General features: G+C 46.9%; 1 protein-coding gene across 1 annotated transcript in view; it reads right to left on the bottom strand.

Moving 5' to 3' along the window:
* The window catches only part of TTC4 (tetratricopeptide repeat domain 4), a 170,017-nt gene that overhangs the window by 20,221 nt on the left and 128,294 nt on the right, over positions 1–21,502 (bottom strand). Inside the window, exons 7-8 of the mRNA XM_069232620.1 lie at positions 18,466–18,698; positions 8,414–8,498 (exon numbers count right to left, since the gene is read on the bottom strand). Coding sequence (XP_069088721.1) covers positions 8,414–8,498; positions 18,466–18,698 — 318 coding nt within the window. The remainder of the gene's footprint in view (positions 1–8,413; positions 8,499–18,465; positions 18,699–21,502) is intronic.

Raw genomic sequence — 21,502 nt, 5'->3', positions numbered from 1 at the left:
AACTCCTTGGGTAAATGTTCAATAAGGTGTTGCATCTCATCCCAATGGGCCCTATCATATCTGGCTAGCAAAGCTTGCGAATTTGCAATACGCCACTGGTTTGCTGCCTGTGCCGCCGCCACCCTTTTGCCTGCAGCATCGAATTTTCGACTTTCTTTATCTGGAGGTGGTGCATCTCCTGAAGTATGAGAGTTGGCTCTTTTGCGCGCTTCTCCCACTACAACAGAGTCTGGTGTTAGCTGTTGTGTAATGTACACTGGGTCTGTTGGTGGCGGTTTATATTTTTTATCTACTCTTGGAGTAATGGCTCTCCCTTTAACAGGCTCCTCATACACTTGTTTGGAGTGTTTTAGCATTCCGGGTAGCATAGGAAGACTCTGATATTGTACGACAGTGTATTAAAAAGAAAGTCTTCTTCAATGGGCTCTGAATGAAGGCTGACATTATGAAATGCAGCTGCTCTTGACACCACTTGTGCGTAGCCTGTACTATCCTCTGGTGGCGATGGTTTAGCTGGATAGCATTCTGGACTATTGTCTGACACTGGTGCGTCATAAAGGTCCCATGCGTCAGGGTCATCTTGACTCATTCCTGTATGAGTTGGGGATTGCATCATTGGTGGAGTGGCTACCGGTGATGGTTGCGGAGAGTGATGTGGGGATGGTGGTGGTGTTACTTGTTTAGCCACCTTTGCGTGTGGCTGTTTGTCTTTGTCTTGGAAGGCAAGCTTGTGTTTCATTTTGACTGGAGGAAGAGTGCTGATCTTCCCTGTATCTTTTTGAATAAAGAGCCGTCTTTGTGTGTGATCTGGCTCTATTGCCTGTAATTCCTGTCCAAATCTATGTGTCTTCATTTGTGTGGACAGTCCTTGTTCCTCAGTGTAAGAACTTGTTTTCGGTTCCGAGGCCGGATATTTCGGTACCGAAACCTTTTCGGCTGCTTTTTTCGGCTCCGACGAAACCTTTTTTTTCCTCTTGGCGTCGTGCTCTCTCAGTGCCGACCCGTTTCGGTGCTGCTGTCTCGGTCCCGAATCTTCTCTGAGCCACTATCTCGGGCCCGAGATTGCTGTGTGCCGGTATCTCGACCGGAGTCGGATGACTTCGACACCAGCTCGCCCTTTTTCGGTGCTGATGAACGGTCACATACTTTTCGGGTTAAGCCATGGCCTGTTGGCGGTGGCGTCCCCTGGGCTTTAGCGCTTTTCTCGTGAGTTTTTGTTTTCGACGTCTTACTCACGGTTTTCGGCGTTTCCTCGGGATCGATCTCCTCAGAGTCCGACTCCTGGGTAGAGAATGTTTCTTCCTCCTCCTCGAAACGCTCTTGTCCTGTCGGCGCCAACGCCATTTGCAGTCTTCTTGCTCTTCGGTCCCTGAGTGTCTTCCTGGACCAAAACGCTCGACAGGCCTCACAAGTATCCTCCTTGTGTTCTGGTGACAAACACAAGTTACAGACCAGATGTTGATCTGTATATGGATACTTGTTATGGCATTCTGGACAGAAGCGGAATGGGGTCCGTTCCATCAGCCTTGAAGAGACACGTGGCCGGGCCGACCAGGCCCCGACGGGGATGGAAGAAAACCCCGAAGGGCCACCGGAGCTCTTCTTAATTCAGTGTCGATCTGTTGTAACTAACCCGATACCGAACGCAAACAATATTGACGATTTTTCCGAGATTCTAACTAACTTTCCGACCCGAAACACGGAGCGAAAAGGAACACGTCCGAACCCGATGGCGGAAAAAAAACAATCTAAGATGGAGTCGACGCCCATGCGCAATGGAGTCGAAATGGGAGGAGTCCCTCGGTCTCGTGACTCGAAAAGACTTCTTCGAAGAAAAACAACTTGTAACACTCCGAGCCCAACACCAGATGGCGGGATGTGCACAGCATGTGTATCTGCAGCTACACATGCCATCGAACATATAGTTACATAAAACACAGTCCTGTTCATGAAAAAAAATATATCAGAAAAAAATAGAGGGGTCACATGTGACATGGGGCATATTGGCAATAATGTTGCGATTGGTAGGGCTAAAATTGAAAATGTCACTTACCCAGTGTACATCTGTTCGTGGCATCAGTCGCTGAAGATTCACATGTTGTGCATAGCCCGCCATCTGGTGTTGGGTCGGAGTGTTACAAGTTGTTTTTCTTCGAAGAAGTCTTTCGAGTCACGGGACCGAGGGACTCCTCCTCTTTGTCTCCATTGCGCATGGGCGTCGACTCCATCTTCGATTGTTTTCCCCGCAGAGGGTGAGGTAGCAGTTGTTTGTTAATAATAGTGCCCATGCAATGGAGTGAATAAGTATGTACCTATTTAAGATTTAATATATTTACAAATGTACAAAGTTGAAGGTAACTTCCAAACGGCTACAGGCTCCCGGGGAGGTGGGTGGGCACATGTGAATCTTCGGCGACTGATGCCACGAACAGATGTACACTGGGTAAGTGACATTTTCAGTTCGATGGCATCTGTCGCTGTAGATACACATGTTGTGCATAGACTAGTAAGCAGTTATCTCCCCAAAAGCGGTGGCTCAGCCTGTAGGAGTGGAAGTAGTCTGAAATAAGGTTCTTAGTACGGCTTGACCTACTGTGGCTTGTTGTGCGGATAGCACGTCTACACAGTAGTGCTTGGTAAATGTGTGAGGCGTAGACCATGTGGCTGCCTTACATATTTCGTGCATTGGAATATTCCCTAGGAAGGCCATGGTAGCGCCTTTCTTTCTGGTTGAGTGTGCCCTTGGTGTAATGGGCAGTTGTCTTTTTGCTTTAAGGTAGCAGATTTGGATGCACTTAACTATCCATCTGGCTATACCCTGTTTCGATATTGGGTTTCCTGCGTGAGGTTTTTGAAATGCAATAAACAGTTGTTTAGTTTTTCGGATGTTTTTAGTTCTGTCGATGTAGTACATTAGTGCTCTTTTGACGTCTAATGTATGTAGTGCCCTTTCAGCTATGGAATCTGGCTGTGGGAAGAACACTGGTAGCTCTACCGTTTGATTTAGGTGGAACGGTGAAATAACCTTTGGCAAAAATTTAGGATTGGTCCTTAGGACTACTTTATTTTTGTGTAGTTGGATAAAAGGTTCTTGTATTGTAAACGCCTGAATTTCACTTACTCTTCTTAGAGATGTGATGGCGATGAGAAATGCAACTTTCCAGGTTAGGAATTGTATTTCGCAAGAATGCATAGGTTCAAAGGGTGGACCCATGAGTCTTGTTAAGACGATGTTGAGGTTCCATGAAGGAACGGGTGGTGTCCTTGGTGGTATAATTCTTTTGAGGCCTTCCATAAACGCTTTAATGACAGGTATCCTAAATAGTGAAGTTGAATGGGTGATCTGCAGGTATGCAGATATTGCTGCGAGGTGTATTTTAATGGAAGAGAAGGCCAGGTTCGATTTTTGTAAGTGTAGTAAGTAACCCACTACATCCTTTGGAGATGCGTGTAATGGTTGAATTTGATTATGATGGCAGTAGCAAACAAACCTTTTCCATTTGCTTGCATAGCAGTGTCTAGTGGATGGTCTTCTAGCTAGCTTTATGACTTCCATACATTCTTGTGTGAGGTTTAAGTGTCCGAATTCTAGGATTTCAGGAGCCAGATTGCTAGATTCAGCGATGCTGGGTCTGGATGCCTGATCTGCTGTTTGTGTTGTGTTAACAGATCTGGCCTGTTGGGCAACTTGACGTGGGGTACTACTGATAGGTCTAGCAGTGTTGTGTACCATGGTTGCCTTGCCCATGTTGGTGCTATCAGTATGAGTTTGAGTTTGTTTTGACTCAATTTGTTTACTAGATATGGAAGGAGAGGGAGAGGGGGAAAAGCGTACGCAAATATCCCTGACCAGTTCATCCATAGGGCATTGCCTTGAGACTGCCTGTGTGGGTATCTGGATGCGAAGTTTTGGCATTTTGCGTTCTCCTTTGTTGCAAATAAGTCTATTTGAGGTGTTCCCCAACGTTTGAAGTAAATGTTTAGAATTTGGGGGTGAATTTCCCATTCGTGGACATGTTGGTGATCTCGAGAGAGATTGTCTGCAAGTTGATTCTGGATCCCTGGAATAAACTGTGCTATTAGGCGAATGTGGTTGTGAATTGCCCATTGCCATATTTGTTGTGCCAGAAGGCACAGCTGTGTCGAGTGTGTCCCCCCCCTGTTTGTTTAGATAATACATTGTTGTCATGTTGTCCGTTTTGACAAGAATGTATTTGTGAGTTATGAGTGGTTGAAATGCTTTTAATGCTTTGAAAACTGCTAGTAGTTCGAGGTGATTTATATGCAGCTTTCTTTGATGTACATCCCATTGTCCTTGTATGCTGTGTTGATTGAGGTGTGCTCCCCACCCTGTCATGGAAGCATCTGTTGTTATCACGTATTGTGGCACTGGGTCTTGGAAAGGCCGCCCCTTGTTTAAATTTATATTGTTCCACAATAGAAGCGAGAGGTATGTTAGGCGGTCTATTAACACCAGATCTAGAAGGCGACACTGTGCTTGTGACCATTGTGATGCTAGGCACTGTTGTAAGGGCCTCATGTGTAATCTTGCGTTCGGGACAATGGCTATGCATGAGGACATCATGCCTAGGAGTTGTAATATCATCTTCGCCTGTATTTTTTGTGTTGGATACATGTGTTGTATAATCTTTTGGAAATTTTGAACCCTTTGTGGACTTGGAGTGGCTATTCCCCTCGTTGTGTCTATTGTCGCTCCTAGGTATTGTTGTACTTTGCACGGCAGAATGTGTGATTTCGCATAGTTGATGGTGAAACCGAGTTTGTAGAGGGTTTGTATGACCTGATCTGTGTGGTGTGAGCACCCTGTCAGTGAGTCGGTCTTGATTAGCCAGTCGTCTAGATACGGGAATACGTGTATTTGCTGCCTTCTGATGTGTGCAGCCACTACTGCTAGGCATTTTGTGAAGACTCTTGGTGCAGTTGTTAAACCGAACGGCAATACTTTGAATTGGTAATGTATTCCTTTGAATACAAACCTTAGGTATTTCCTGTGCGACTGATGTATTGGTATGTGGAAATACGCGTCTTTGAGATCTAAGGTTGTCATGTAATCTTGTTGCTTTAGCAATGGTAACACTTCCTGTAGCGTGACCATGTGAAAGTGATCTGATTTGATGTATGTGTTTAGTGTTCTGAGGTCTAGGATTGGTCTCAGTGTTTTGTCCTTCTTTGGTATTAGAAAGTACAGTGAGTAAACCCCTGTATTTGTTTGTGTATCTGGTACCAGTCCTATTGCGTTCTTTTGCAGTAATGCTTGAACTTCTATTTCTAGGAGGTCCGAATGTTGTTTTGATATATTCTGTGGTTTTGGTGGTATGTTTGGAGGGATTTTTAGAAATTCTATGCAATAACCATGTTGGATAATTGCTAAGACCCAAGTGTCTGTTGTTATTTTCTCCCACTCTTGGTAATACTGACTTATTCTCCCCCCCACTGGTGTTGTGTGGAGGGGATGAGTGACGTGTGAGTCACTGCTTGGTTGTAGGTGTCTTGGGGCCTTGAAATTTTCCCCTGCTTCTAGGGAATTGTCCCCCTCTGTATTGGCCCCGAAAGCCTCCCCTTTGGTACTGTCCCTGGTAGGTGGAAGGTGTTGAATGTGAGGTACTGGCTTGTGTGGCTTGACCCCGAAACCCCCCTCTAAAGGTTGTCTTGCGGAAGGTGTTGAAAGTGCCTCTGCTCTGCGGGGAGTAGAGCGCGCCCATGGCTTTTGCAGTGTCAGTGTCCTTTTTTAGCTTCTCAATTGCCGTGTCCACTTCAGGTCCGAACAATTGTTGCTCATTGAATGGCATATTGAGCACCGCCTGCTGTATCTCTGGTTTAAAACCAGATGTTCGTAGCCACGCGTGCCTTCGTATGGTTACTGCCGTGTTAATTGTTCTTACAGCTGTGTCAGCTGCGTCCATAGAGGAGCGTATCTGGTTATTAGAGATGTTTTGGCCCTCCTCAACCACTTGTTTCGCCCTCTTTTGTAGTTCTGTGGGTAGATGCTCAACGAGGTGTTGCATCTCATCCCAGTGGGCTCTATCATATCGCGCTAGGAGCGCTTGAGAGTTAGCGATGCGCCACTGGTTTGCAGCCTGTACTGCGACCCTTTTACCGGCTGCATCGAACTTGCGGCTCTCCTTATCTGGGGGTGGTGCATCGCCCGATGTGTGAGAGTTTGCTCTCTTGCGAGCTGCCCCTACCACAACCGAATCTGGTGGCAGTTGTGAGGTAATGAAAGCCGGGTCTGTGGGAGGTGCTTTATATTTCTTTTCCACCCTCTGTGTTATTGCCCTACTCTTGACAGGCTCTTTGAATATGTCCTTTGCGTGCCTTAGCATTCCTGGGAGCATAGGCAGGCTTTGGTAGGAGCTATGTGTGGAAGAGAGGGTGTTGAAGAGGAAGTCATCCTCGACAGGCTCAGAGTGTAGAGACACGTTGTGGAACTCTGCTGCTCTAGCCACCACTTGTGAATATGCTGTGCTGTCTTCTGGTGGTGAGGGCTTTGTAGGATACGCCTCTGGACTGTTGTCCGACACTGGGGCGTCGTATAAGTCCCAAGCATCTTGGTCCTGGTCACCTTGGCTTAAGGTGGTGTGAGCCGGTGAATGTGACGGAGTCTGCGCCGGTGAAATGTGAGCTACAGGAGGAGGAGAGGGTGGCGGAGTTACCTTCTTCACCAGTTTTGTTTGTGGTGCTTGTTCTTGTTGGAATTCAAGTCTCCTCTTCCTCCTAATAGGGGGAAGGGTGCTTATTTTCCCTGTTCCACTCTGTATAAAAATCCTTTTTTGAGTGTGGTCCACCTCGGTGGATTGTAATTCCTCCTCGAATCTATGCTTTCGCATTTGAGAGGACAGTGATTGTTCCTCTGAATAGGAACCGGTAGTTGGCTCGGTTGCGGGTCGTTTTGGCACCGAAACTATGTCCACGCTCTTTTTCGGCTCTGAGGCGATTTTTCTTTTTTTCGGAGTCGAACCCTCTCGGCGTCGATCCTCCTCGGTGCCGCTGTCTCTGCGTCGAGCAGCTTCGGCTCCGCTATCTCGGCGTCGATCTTTGTCGGCAGCACTATCTCGGTCCCGAGATGGCTGGGTGCCTGTGTCTCGACCCGAGTCGGACGATCTCTGCACTATTTCGGCCTTCTTCGGTGCCGATGGTCGGTCACCGATTTTATGGGTTGAGCCATGGCCTGATGGCAGTGGCGTCCCCTGGGCCTTGTCAGTTTTCTTATGTGCTATCTTCGACGTCTTACTCACTGTTCGTGGTCGTCGAATTCGTCCGAGTCCGATTCATGGATCGAGACGGCTTCTTCTTGTTCCTCGAAATCTCGGTGTCCTGTCGGCGTGGACGCCATCTGCAGTCTTCTGGCTCGGCGGTCACGGAGCGTTTTTCGGGACCGGAATGCACGACAGGCCTCACAAGTTTCTTCCCTGTGCTCGGGCGACAGGCACAGGTTACAGACCGAATGTTGGTCTGTATACGGGTATTTGTTGTGGCATTTAGGACAGAATCGGAACGGGGTCCGTTCCATCAGCGTCGATGTCACACGCGGTCGGGCCGACCAGGCCCCGACGGGGGATCGAAAACTACCCCGAAGGGCAACGGAGATGTTATTGTATCGATTCGGTGTCGATGCTATCTAACCCGATCCCGAACGCAACAATACCGACGTAATTTTCCGATTTTAGAGCTAACTTTCCGTTCCGAAACCCGGAGCGAAAGGAACACGTCCGAACCCGATGGCGGAAAGAAAACAATCGAAGATGGAGTCGACGCCCATGCGCAATGGAGACAAAGAGGAGGAGTCCCTCGGTCCCGTGACTCGAAAGACTTCTTTGAAGAAAAACAACTTGTAACACTCCGACCCAACACCAGATGGCGGGCTATGCACAACATGTGTATCTACAGCGACAGATGCCATCGAACATAAGGGTTTCCATGTATGGAAGAGAGACCACAAAATATGTAAGTGGGACCTGGTCTTAGGACTTGTAATTCCAGACTATGCTCTTCTGGAAATAGGAGAGCTGTCATTTCCTATAATAATCTGAGGACGTAAGTTTCCATTGCAGGTGTCCCAGCTATCCCAGAGTAAACAATCGTGGGTTTAGTAAGGATTTCTGAAGGTGCAGGCAGAAGTTGATGATACACGATGCCATCCTGGGCCTCCCTGTATGCGTGAAAGAGTGAAACAGTTGGTAAGGTAACCTGTGGCTGGACTACTAGAGTGCCTTTTGCACCAGACTGGGTGGTTTGAAGTGTGTTCTTTGCTTGATGGGGAGACAATGCAGGAAAATCGAAGCAGACATGATATTGCACACATTGCAGCCTTTTCAAACTATGAACGTTGTACAGAACAGACCGATGTGACAAATTTATAAGCACTGCCAAAGGAATAATGTACTGTTCTTACCTCCAAATTGTGAGACTGATATTTTCTTTCTGAATCCCAAGGTGGCAGCTCATCTCCAAACATTACCAAAAGATGGTCAATAAACCTAAAAAAAAAAAAAAAAAAAGGAAAATAAATGTATTGTTGCTAGAGGCTTTTTGATACTTCATACAACCCCATTAGTGAGAGATTTTATAAATAAATAAAATGTAAAAAATGTTGTAGGAAAGTGTCTCTTTTTGACATGGTCACTCCCACTTTTTGCCTGGTATTCGATGAAATTTTGACTGAAGTGCACTGGGTTCCTTCTAACTGGGGCCCCCGGTGACAGATCTCTTCCCCTAAAGCTGTGCAACTGTTCCTCAATTGTCAATACCTTTAGCACCCCTGTAAGTCCCTGGTAAATGGTACCCCTGGTACCTAAGGCATGGGTACTAAGGAGGGTCCCTGAGGACTGCAGCATGTATTGTGCCACCGTAGGAGATTCCTCACCACACTCATGCATACTGCCATTGCAGGCTGCATGACATGGTACAGACAAAAGTGAAAACACAACATGGTTCACATACTGTGTGCCATTCTTGCAGACACTGCATGGAATATGTGCAAGTTACGCCTACAGCAGGGTGCATTGTGTTACATGTGTGGGTATCTTTGCATGAGCAGATATGCCCCTGTGATGTCTAAGTCAATTCCTAGACATTACAAGTGAACAGGGAAGTCATCTTAAGGTATGTACTGGGCACTGATAAAGACGAGTTTCCCAGCTACATGACGGATTCACTGAAATCTATGGTGCTTGGTATCAAACACCTAGGGCCTGATTACAACTTTGGAGGAGGTGTTAATCCGTCCCAAAAGTGACGGTAAAGTGACGGATATACCACCAGTCCATTATATCCTATGGAACTCGTAATACGGCTGGTGGTATATCCGTCACTTTACCGTCACTTTTGGGACGGATTAACACATCCTCCAAAGTTGTAATCAGGCCCCTAGTATTAATAAAACCACAATGATTCAAGTGATGGATTTTTTTAATACATGCACCCAGAGGGTACCCTAGAGGTACCCCTGAAGCCTACTAGTCCTCTAGAGTGCTGGCTGACTAGTACAGTTCAGCCTACTGCCACAGACATGTTTCTGGCTCCCTGCAGGTGACAGCCCTCACTCTTGGAGGGCAGAAACAATGCCTGCTCCGGAGGAAGGTGTTCACACTTCCTCCAGCAGGATGGCTAGTGATTTAGCACACCAAGGCAAGGGACTTGAAAGTCTCTGCCTCCTTTGATATGCGATCCCAGCATCCCCCAAGACCTACAGGATGCCGGCCCCTGCCCTGAGGCCCTTTTGCCACCTGAACCGGTGGAAAATTAGCAATGCTCGGAGGCTTGGAGTACACCCAAGAAAGAGACACCCCTAAAGTGAGCTGCCTGATGTGCTCCACTATAGGAAAATTCCACCATCTTGTTGATGGCAGAATTAGGAACTCTGGGACACAGTTATGCCCACTCCCCACAGAAAGTGGTCATATAGGGGGTGTAGGCTCCAAGGGAAGTTAACTTATTGGCTACTGCCCTCCACTCCCTGTAATGCCCCTAAATGTAGTATTTATGGGAGCCCCTGAAACCAGGATATCAGATTCTACTGACCCAAGAAGAAGGAGGACACCCAAGAGCTGCAAGAGGCAGGACAGAGGAAGACGACTGACTTGGCGCCAACCCTGCCGGCCCGCCTGCTGTCCCCGACAATTGTGTAAAAGACAACTCGTCCTGCTGTTGACCAGCCTCCAAAAGGTTGGGAGGGCTGCCAGCACTTCGAGAAACAGTCATCATCTGCTATGGAGTAGCAGAGCTACTCCTCTGCACTCTGCAAGCACCTCCAAAACACAGACAGAGAGAGCCTCTGCCAGTGCAACCCTGCAGAACCAAACAACACTGCACCCAAGCCCCACAGCCCGAGGACGAGTGAACAAACGGAGCCCCTGAACAGCAGAGACCCTTAAGAGTTGAGCCCCCTTTGGGTTTGACCAGACTGGACCCCCAGTACCCACCGGCAGCCATGTTCTGCAAGGAACACATAATCTGCTAATGCCTCCCACAGCACAACCCCGCCTGACAAAACACCATTGTATAGGAGCCCCCTCCAGCCCAGATTGCCATGAACCAAAGAAGTCCCTGTGCGCTCAGGACACTCAAGATCAGACCAAACCCATCTGGCTTCCCCCAGACTGGCCTCCTAGTCCTTACTTGCAGCCTCTCTTCACCAGGATCATTTCCCCATTGAAATCAATAGGCCATCTGACACTGAAAAGCACCACTGAGGCTGGATGCCCCAGAGCCAACAGAGGTGACCTGTTGGTGCTGCCTTGGACCTTTCTCCATACTTACCTTAACTCCAGAAAAAAAGGTCCTATAAGTTGTTGCCAAGTACCTGTATGCACTGTATGCTTCTTTCTCACTGGATAACATTACCTCGTTAAAGTCGGTGCAAGTGTTATTTTCTGTATACCTAAAAAGTGATAACTCAAAAAGTACTAACCAAATTACGGCGTTCTTGGTGTCTAAAAATATATAAAAAAACTTTATTTTTCTAAATTGGTGTGGACCTCCTTGAATGTGTGTATCATTTAATGTCTGTGTCTGCAACAGACATCTAGCACTCCTCCTGATAAGCCTAAGACTGCTCGACCACACTAACCCAGATAGGGCACCTTGGCATTGCTACAGCAAGGCCCTGTCCACTTAAAGGGATACCTGGACTCTACACAACATACCTCTTTTTGGCATACTATATAAAGAGCCAGCTTCTTACAAATGTGTTACTGCAACTGTAGGGAAGAAGAATTAAACCAGGGGTATTGAGGGTTACAATATTTTCACCGTCAACCACTATGTACCTTTGGCTTTCCCTTTTTCCATCAAGGAGGAAAGTCCGGGGTGAACCCTCAGTAGCTGGGAGAGTCACAAAAAGAGGAGGCAGGCCCCACAGACAATCCACAGGCAGCAGGCACAGGAGTCGAAGTGAGGCCCATGCAGCACACCTAAGAAGTGTCCCACGTCGCTGGAGCAGCAGGCAGGAGACTGTGCCAGGGCTACACAGAGCCTGAAGATCCCTTGGAGGAGGAACAAACAAGCCATGGTAGCTGTTGCGGTGTACAGAGGTACTATCCTGCAAGGAGAGGCAAGGGCTTACCATCTCCCAAGTTGGCCAGCTGGTAAAGAGGACCAAGGGGACCACTCCAGACAACACCTGTGATGCAGGATCCACACAGCGCCGGAGGAGAGAAGATCTACACAGCCGGTCATCGATGCAGTTGGTGCCTGTGGATGCAGGGGAGAGACTCCTTCACTCCAAGGGGAATTCCTTCTTACTTCTTGTGCAGGCTGAAGACTCATCACCCTCAGAGGATGCACAGCCGGGGAAATATTGCAGTTGCTGGAAGGCACCAGAGAAACAATGTTGCAGAGCGGAGTCGTTGCTGAAGTTGCAGATTGTCAGTTCCTGGAGGGTCCAGTTGCAGTCCCAGTGGCCAGAAGATGAAGTAAACGCTGCAGAGGAGTCCTGCTGGCATCTTGCAAGTCGAATCTGAAGACCCACCCAAAAGGAAGACCCTAAATAGCCCAGGAAGGGGAATTAGTCACATAGCAGGGTGACCACCTATCAGGAGAGGGCGGTGACGTCACCTACCTGCCCCCTGCTCCCAAGGGCCTCTGCCCACCTTTGATTCAAGATGGCAGAATCAAGTGGCCACCTGGAGGAGCTCTGTATACCACCCCTGGGGTGGTGATGGACAGGGGAGTGGTCACTCCCCTTTCCATTGTCCAGTTTCGCACCAGAGCAGGGACCGGGGGTCCCTGGACTGGTGCAAACCGGTTTATGCAAGGAGGGCACCAAATGTGCCTTTCAAAGCATACCGGTGGCTTGGGGAGGCTACCCCTCCCAAGCCATGTGTAGGAGGCCGGACTGGCTTGTAGTGGGTACCAAGGGGTACTTACACCTTGCACCAGGCCCAGGTATCCCTTATTAGTGTAGAGGGGTGTCTAGCAGCTTAGGCTGATAGAAAAGGTAGCTTAGCAGAGCAGCTTAGGCTGAACTAGGAGACAAGTGAAGCTCCTACAGTACCACTAGTGTCACATGCACAATATCATAAGAAAACACAATACACAGATATACTAAAAATAAAGGTACTTTATTTTTATGACAATATGCCAAAGTATCTCAGTGAGTACCCTCAGTATGAGGATAGCAAATATACACAAGATATATGTACACAATACCAAAATATGCAGTAATAGCAATAGAAAACAGTGCAAACAATGTATAGTCACAATAGAATGCAATGGGGGCACATAGGGATAGGGGCAACACAAACCATATACTCTAGAAGTGGAATGCGAACCACGAATGGACCCCAAACCTATGTGACCTTGTAGAGGGTCGCTGGGACTGTAAGAAAACAGTGAGGGTTAGAAAAATAGCCCACCCCAAGACCCTGAAAAGTGGGTGCAAAGTGCACCTAAGTTCCCCAAAGAGCACAGAAGTCGTGATAGGGAAATTCTGCAAGGAAGACCAACACCAGCAATGCAACAACGATGGATTTCCTGCGGAAAGTGTCTGTGGAACAAGGGGACCAAGTCCAAGAGTCACGATCAAGTCGGGAGTGGGCAGATGCCCAGGAAATGCCAGCTGTGGGTGCAAAGAAGCTGCCACCGGATGGTAGAAGCTGTGGATTCTGCAAGAACGACAAGGGCTAGAAACTTCCCCTTTTGGAGGATGGATGTCCCACGTCGTGAAGAGTCGTGCAGAGGTGTTTCCGCGCAGAAAGACCGCAAACAAGCCTTGCTAGCTGCAAGGGTCGTGGTTAGGGTTTTTGGATGCTGCTGTGGCCCAGGAGGGACCAGGATGTCGCCAATTGCGTGAGGAGACAGAGGGGGCGTCCAGCAAGACAAAGAGCCCACTCAGAAGCAAGCAGCACCCGCAGAAGTGCCGGAACAGGCACTATGAAGTGGAGTGAACCGGAGCTCACCCGAAGTCACAAAAGAGGGTCCCACGACGCCGGAGGACAACTCAGGAAGTCGTGCACTGCAGGTTAGAGTGCCAGGGACCCAGGCTTGGCTGTGCACAAAGGAAATCCTGGAAGAGTGCATCGGAGCCGAAGTAGCTGCAAAACACGCGGTTCCCAGCAATGCAGTCTAGCGTGGGGAGGCAAGGACTTACCTCCACCAAACTTGGACTGAAGAGTCACTGGACTGTGGGAGTCACTTGGACGGGGTTGCTGAGTTCAAGGGACCTCGCTCGTCATGCTGAGAGGAGACCCAGAGGACCGGTGATGCAGTTCTTTGGTGCCTGCGGTTGCAGGGGGAAGATTCCGTCGACCCACGGGAGATTTCTTCAGAGCTTCTAGTGCAGAGAGGAGGCAGACTACCCCCACAGCATGCACCACCAGGAAAACAGTCGAGAAGGCGGCCGGATCAGCGTTACAAGGTCGCAGTAGTCGTCTTTGCTACTTTGTTGCAGTTTTGCAGGCTTCCAGAGCAGTCAGCGGTCGATTCCTTGGCAGAAGGTGAAGAGAGAGATGCAGAGGAACTCTGATGAGCTCTTGCATTCGTTATCTAAGGAATTCCCCAAAGCAGAGACCCTAAATAGCCAGAAAAGGAGGTTTGGCTACTTAGGAGAGAGGATAGGCTAGCAACACCTGAAGGAGCCTATCAGAAAGAGTTTCTGACGTCACCTGCTGGCACTGGCCACTCAGAGCAGTCCAGTGTGCCAGCAGCACCTCTGTTTCCAAGATGGCAGAGGTCTGGAGCACACTGGAGGAGCTCTGGGCACCTCCCAGGGGAGGTGCAGGTCAGGGGAGTGCTCACTCCCCTTTCCTTTGTCCAGTTTCGCACCAGAGCAGGGCTGAGGGATCCCTGAACCGGTGTAGACTGGCTTATGCAGAGATGGGCACCATCTGTGCCCATCAAAGCATTTCCAGAGGCTGGGGGAGGCTACTCCTCCCCAGCCCTAACACCTTTTTCCAAAGGGAGAGGGTGTAACACCCTCTCTCTGAGGCAGTCCTTTGTTCTGCCTTCCTGGGCCAAGCCTGGCTGGACCCCAGGAGGGCAGAAACCTGTCTGAGGGGTTGGCAGCAGCAGCAGCAGCTGCAGTGAAACCCCGGGAAAGGTAGTTTGGCAGTACCCGGGTCTGTGCTAGAGACTCGGGGGATCATGGAATTGTCTCCCCAATGCCAGAATGGCATTGGGGTGACAATTCCATGATCTTAGACATGTTACATGGCCATGTTCGGAGTTACCATTGTGACGCTATACATATGTCGTGACATATGTATAGTGCACGCGTGTAATGGTGTCCCCGCACTCACAAAGTCCTGGGAATTTGCCCTGAACAATGTGGGAGCACCTTGGCTAGTGCCAGGGTGCCCACACACTAAGTAACTTAGCACCCAACCTTTACCAGGTAAAGGTTAGACATATAGGTGACTTATAAGTTACTTAAGTGCAGTGGTAAATGGCTGTGAAATAACGTGGACGTTATTTCACTCAGGCTGCACTGGCAGGCCTGTGTAAGAATTGTCAGATCTCCCTATGGGTGGCACAAGAAATGCTGCAGCCCATAGGGATCTCCTGGAACCCCAATACCCTGGGTACCTCAGTACCATATACTAGGGAATTATAAGGGTGTTCCAGTATGCCAATGTAAATTGGTGAAATTGGTCACTAGCCTGTTAGTGACAATTTGGAAAGAAAATGAGAGAGCATAACCACTGAGGTTCTGGATTGCAGAGCCTCAGTGAGACAGTTAGTCATAACACAGGTAACACATACAGGGCACACTTATGAGCACTGGGGCCCTGGCTGGCAGGGTCCCAGTGACACATACAACTAAAACAACATATATACAGTGAAATATGGGGGTAACATGCCAGGCAAGATGGTACTTTCCTACACCATGTTACACCTATTTCCAGAGGAGAGGGTGTTCGCTCCCTCTCCCACTGGAAATGCTTTGTTCTGCCTTCCTCAGAAACCTGTTTGAGAGGTGACAGCAGCACGGGCTGCCCGGAAAACCCCAGAAGACTAGTAGGAGCAATGCTGGGAGTCCTCTAAGGAGCCCTGAGAGTCCATGGAATCATACAACCAATACTGCCAACAGTATTGGGGTATGATTCAGACATGTTTGATGCCAAACATGCCCATGTTCGGAGTTACCATTATGTAACTGGACACAGGTGTCCAGTACACAGGATAAATAGCTTACCCGCACTTAAGAAGTCCCGTTTAATGGAGCTGGAGTTTGTAGGGGCACCTCTGCTCATACAGGGGTACCCTCACATGCTGATACCTGCACCCTACCCACTGGGTTAGGAGGGCCTACCATAGGGGTGACTTACAGTGACCTGGTGCAATGACCTGTAGTGAAAGGGCGCATGCACCTTTTCACGCAGGCTGCAATGGCAGGCCTGCAGACACATTTTGCATGGGTTCCCTTGTGTGGCATAATACATGCTGCTTTCCATGGGCAACCCCTGGTGCCCCAATGCCCTGGGTACCTAAGTACCATATACGAGGGACTTATATGGGTGCACCAGCCTGCCGATTGTGGGGTGTGCAAAGTCCTTAGCAACCAAATTTAGAGGGAGAAAGCACAATCACCGGGATCCTAGTTAGCAGGATCCCAGTGAACACAGTCAAAACATACTGACAACAGGCAAAAAAGGGGGGGTAACCATAGCAAAAAGAGTGTACTTTCCTACACCCACAAGATGGTTTGGACAGAAAGAGCACGTTGTTCTGACTGTTTTGGTGGAGGTTCCATTGCCCTAGGACCACCACAGGCTGAGTTATGGGCAAAAATGTTTTGTAAAAGGAATGCCTGCAAAGCATTAATGGGGTGAGTTTCCCGAGTGCAGTAAATATTGTAGTATAGACTCTCCCGCTGTGCGGGGAGACCCACTGTTGAGGATTCATTCCTGGGTCGATTTCATGCTATATAAAGCCACAAAAAACAAAAATGTACAAAAGACACACACATCATGACTACTTGTAAATAATGATTATGTACGCTAAGGACCAAGTGAAGGGCAAACGTGGAAAACAAACCATGCACGTGAACATGAGTGCTTACTGACAAACATGAGAGGCAGGAAACAAAGAAAAATAGTCCGTCCAAGCAACAGAAAAACATTCCAGGTGTAATTAAACTGTACTTGGCCGGTGCTCCTCAGACAGAAAGTGACGTATCTGCTGCCAAACCAGTTAGGAGGCAGCAAAACAAGAGCAAGACTGCCTTCAACCTATGGTAAGCGGCAGGCAACGGCAGGTGGGAGCAAAGTCCTATACTGCATTCAACAGGTCTTGCAGACAGCGCATGTGCGCTGTCTAGGTTCAACTTTAAAAAAAAAATAGGATTAGGGAAAAAGCATTCCCATTCCAGGTCTTCCTCATACACACATAGTGTTACAGCTCCATGGTTTCTATTTCGCTAAACCAAGACTACAAAGTCCCAGTGTGCAATGGTATGGCAAATCAAAGGAGTGGAAATAAGATGTTTTCTTCACATTGGGGCCCTTGGTAGCCCTACACACAAAACAACATATAAACTTGCTTTTTGTGTTGCAGCTTCAAACACCAAAAAAAGACAAACACTGTTCTTTACAAAGGTAAACTTGTAAACTCTGCATAATGTAAGATTACAAAGGACAGTCAAAGCAAGCTGCAGCTGACATACTGTATAAAGGGAGTGTTCACAATAGCCTGACAGTGACTGCAGGGTCCTCCAGTTACGAAATCTCATGGGTGGGCACATGTTAAAATCAGTTACACTTTGGCTCTTCTGGTACTTCGTCTGGTATCCGCTCCACGACCACTATCATTTATGCCCCACGGGCAAAAATAACAAACCAGGGCCTTAAAAGATAGCACATGCAAGATAAATGCAGAAACCTATGAAAATTAACCTACATCACCTACCCTGGTTTACTGTACTTTAGCTCACATTCGTGTGCTGCGTGACAAACCATAATCCTGCAAAAACTGGTGACCTGAAGAAGAGACTGCTGGAACTTTTGAGCCTACTCCACTACATAACTGGCATGCTATGTACATCAAATAAATCAGTGGTTCCCAACCTGTGGTCCGGGGACCCCTGGGGGTCCGCAAAGCCTCTTCAGGGGGTCTGTGACTGCTTAGGAAATTAAATATTACCAGATTAATAAAGTATATATAAACAAAGTGGCTAAATGCACAACTGAACGTTTTTAAACATACTGTAGATGGCAAGGAATCTGAAATTGGAGGGTAACAATTAAACTAGTATCCTCAGACTGATTCGTCAGAGCAGTGCAGGTGCATCACACAGAATATACTATGGGCAATATGTGGCTTCAATTGAATTTAGATAAAATCCAACCTTCCTTTTAAAAAATGTTTTGTTTTCAAATAAAATAAAATGTGTTATCCTTTGTGTATGTGTTTGATGAACGCTCGTTTCTGTATTTTTGTGCATTGCTTTGTAGTGCAAATCATGGACAATGTTTAGGCCGGGGTCCCCAAATTCCAATTAAGATTCAGTGTGGGTCCCCCAGTTCCAGTAATGATAAAGTGGGGGTCCACAGAAGTCAAAAGGTTGGGACCCACTGAAACAAAGTAATACAATTATACTTCAACAGATGGTACTGCAAAAACCTCGAGTTTCTAATTAAAATAAAGACTTGTCTCCACCTGTAACAATCTACACAAAATATTTTAAATTCATTTCAACACCATATCATCCACTTCTGTTGCTTAAGTGCTACACGTCATGCAGGCCAACACATACAATTACACTTACGAACCTTGGCCTTTTGGGTGTGGAGTTGCACAGCGTGGATGAACTGGCATCCAAACACACACTGATGTCTTTCTTAGAGACAATACTATAGTCTTAACACAATGATCCGGACCGTCTAAGACCTTCCAAGTCTTAGCAAAGACTACTACATTCACTTATAACATTCAACTTTGAAATTCCAAGTTATACTCAGTTTTGTAAATTAGTTATCAACACAGGTCAGAGGCAGCCTCATTAATTACCTTGACTCTTCATGAAAGGCTGAGATGAAGTCAGTTTGTCCGTGTTCTGGATACAAGAACAGTACTGGCCAGACAAGACTGCCATTCCCATCTAAATGCACCTTCCCAGCGGGAACATTTTCGGCACCAAGTTCATTCAAGGAGAGTTCATCAAGATTCTCTGACATCACACTGTCTTCGTCATCATCTTTAGCCACATTTGGAGACTTCTGGCAAAGTTTTATTTTTCTATCCTGTGACAAAAATAATACTAAAACGTGACATGAGCAAAGCAGTGCCAATCTCAGAAAGTCTAGCTGCAAGACAAAAATGCTGATTTAATACACCCTCCAACTCATTTTCACATATTTGTTTAACATTTAACAGTGACTTCATTTCCTCGCCTTTTGACACCAAGATCAAAACACAGCAAGTCAGAATATTTAACGCCATCTGTGATTTCTTAAGTATAGCGACAGCTGATATAATATGCTCGCAGTCAGTGTGTCTGCTCCTGACCCCTTTCCTTTCTGTGGCAGACTATCCCTACGGCAACCCGAAGGCTTCCCACAAACACCTTATTGAACTATAGAACTTAAATGCTGATCTGAATTTGTGGCTCAAACGCAGACAAGGAAAAGAAACAAGCTTGCCAAAAAATCTAATCCTCTCCCCCTACAACACCATGAATTCTATAAATCAAATACTCTCCACTTACAGAGTTAGGTAAAACAAATAAAAGCTGCCAGTAAAAGTAGATGGCTTTGTTTGAGGGTAAACGGAGAAGCTCTTTCACAATCATGGAAATTAAGGATTCTTTGTTATCGTGGGAGAGCGAGTGGTCGAAGATGAGACACTTTCAGAGTCCCATAGCCTGGCAACTTATTAGACCCAACCTTCCTGCCGCTGATTATTGTAGTGCAGGCTTAAACTCTGATTTCCAGGTTGTGCAGCAGTGGGCGTTCCTCCAAGCTCATACTGAAATGAGGATTTTCAGGGTTGGCACTTTCATGACCCATCAGTCTCCTAGGAATGTCAAAGAGAATCTTGGTTTTCCATTTACCAGCAGCTGCTCTGGAGCAGGTGTGACAGTTCATATCAAATCATTATTTTTTGTGTTTTCAGCAGAGTTGGGCTGATGTGTCCTTATGGCATGACAAAAATAAACCAAGATATTTCTTCCAAAACAAGTTCCTGAGTGTATGAGGTAATGTCTCTTTGTAAATCATCATGATTCATAAACTTCAATTTCAAGTAGACTTAGATGACTTTTGTACCCCTCAGACAGCAGAACGAATCGTTGATATCTAATTGTCCAATGTTTAATGAGCGTATGGCACTAAGTGCTTGCCGCAAGCACGTGAAATACACGCTATGCGATAGCGAGCTAACACTATTAACTTTTTTAGAGTCAGAAAATCTTTGAGGTGGCACACTACCGTCTTCGGGCTCATGAATTAGTCTTTACTTCAAAGTGACAAGTGCTCTGTCTGGTGCTCCAAAAGGGCAACAGGATTTAAGTAATATTGAACTAGCATTTAGGCACAAAGAGCAAACAAAGCCCTCAGTGAAATCGGTAGAAAGCGGTTGCTATACCAAATAATGCCAAATCATACCCTATTGCTATGTCTCTTGCACTAGAAGGGAAGGATCCCCACGCAGGGATGGTAGAGCGAGAACCAGCTGCAGCCACGGTACAATGAAAGAAGTTCAATGCCCTACAAGGTCTTCTTAATCTCCTCCTTATTTTAGAAATGGTGCAAGCAAGCAGAGCCATTGAGCACTTCAGTATGACTGCCTTTCAGACCGAAGCTATAGTTACTTCAGTGGTTGTATATTGATCACTAGTGACCATCTTGCAACAACAGATGACTCAGCATGGACAGGCTCTGACTGACTATGAGCCCTTAATTTTGAAGCTTCTCAGAGCACAAGATTTTGTATACTTTTTGTTGACCTTTAAACCTACAGACTTTACACTGATGGAGCTCTGGCGTGGCCACGGAGATTCAATTGCTGCCAGTCAACCATGGAAACCAATACATGCCATATCTGTAAAATTTAGGATTCAAGTACTGCAAAAAAGAGGTTGCCATGCAGTTACAATAGTTAATGTAGACTTCCATGGTTACGCTGGACCCATGTTAGTCAAATGCAATTAGACATAGCAGTGCAATGGGATGGTTACATATTCACCCCTCTCTCTTCTTATTTGTACAACATTTAGGGGAAAGGAAGAGAAACACCCGCCAAAAGTCAATCATTCTGTAAATCCAAGCTCATGTGTTGCTGTGCCCCAACCCTTCTCTCCTTCATGTCTCACTTGGACTTCCCTTTTCTTCCTCTATCAGATTGGTGCCATCATCAGAGACATCTTAGGCATTCGGGCACAGGGAAAACTATTCCTGTTGTATTATTTTCTCGGTTGGCAGTGGCCTACTGGTTACCATCACTGATGATTTGAGCTCTCTGTGTAGAATCTCTCGTCTTTCAAGGAATGTGTTTCTTTTAGGGAAGATTATTTAACTGGTGATCCGCACTGAACGTGCCTTCTTTACATGGATCCGTAATATTCTACATACAGCATTTGCTTCGCCTCATAGCAATAGTACTTTTCCACTATCTCATACATTAGCAAAATACCTTCAGCATTAGTGTTCTCACAGAGATCAGGTGTGTGCCAAAAGGAAGTCTAATGTAAATAAGAATCTTAAGACTCTATGCCTGGCAATCCATTCATCCTAAACTGCACCACCATTGAGAACACAAAGGACTCTCCAGTTCGAAGGGCATCCAGGTCATGATGCTACACAGAGGGAAGAGCCTCAATGATATCACATTTGACAGTGTATTCATATAAGATCATGGTCTCAAAATTATAATTCACAATATGTGAGAACCCTTGACATGCTGTCAACTGAATCCTTTTCTACTAAACAGTTGTATGCTAGTGGCTCTTTCGGACAACATAGGTTTCCAGTTTCTAGAAAGACAAACTGGTGTTCTCTGAAGAATCTCAGCAGAATCACTGTGCCAGAGGCTCTCCAAAGCAGGTGGT

This window comes from Pleurodeles waltl, chromosome 4_2 (genome assembly GCF_031143425.1).
Source record: "Pleurodeles waltl isolate 20211129_DDA chromosome 4_2, aPleWal1.hap1.20221129, whole genome shotgun sequence".
Classification (NCBI taxonomy): domain Eukaryota; kingdom Metazoa; phylum Chordata; class Amphibia; order Caudata; family Salamandridae; genus Pleurodeles; species Pleurodeles waltl.
This window is presented reverse-complemented; position numbering and strand designations above follow the sequence as displayed.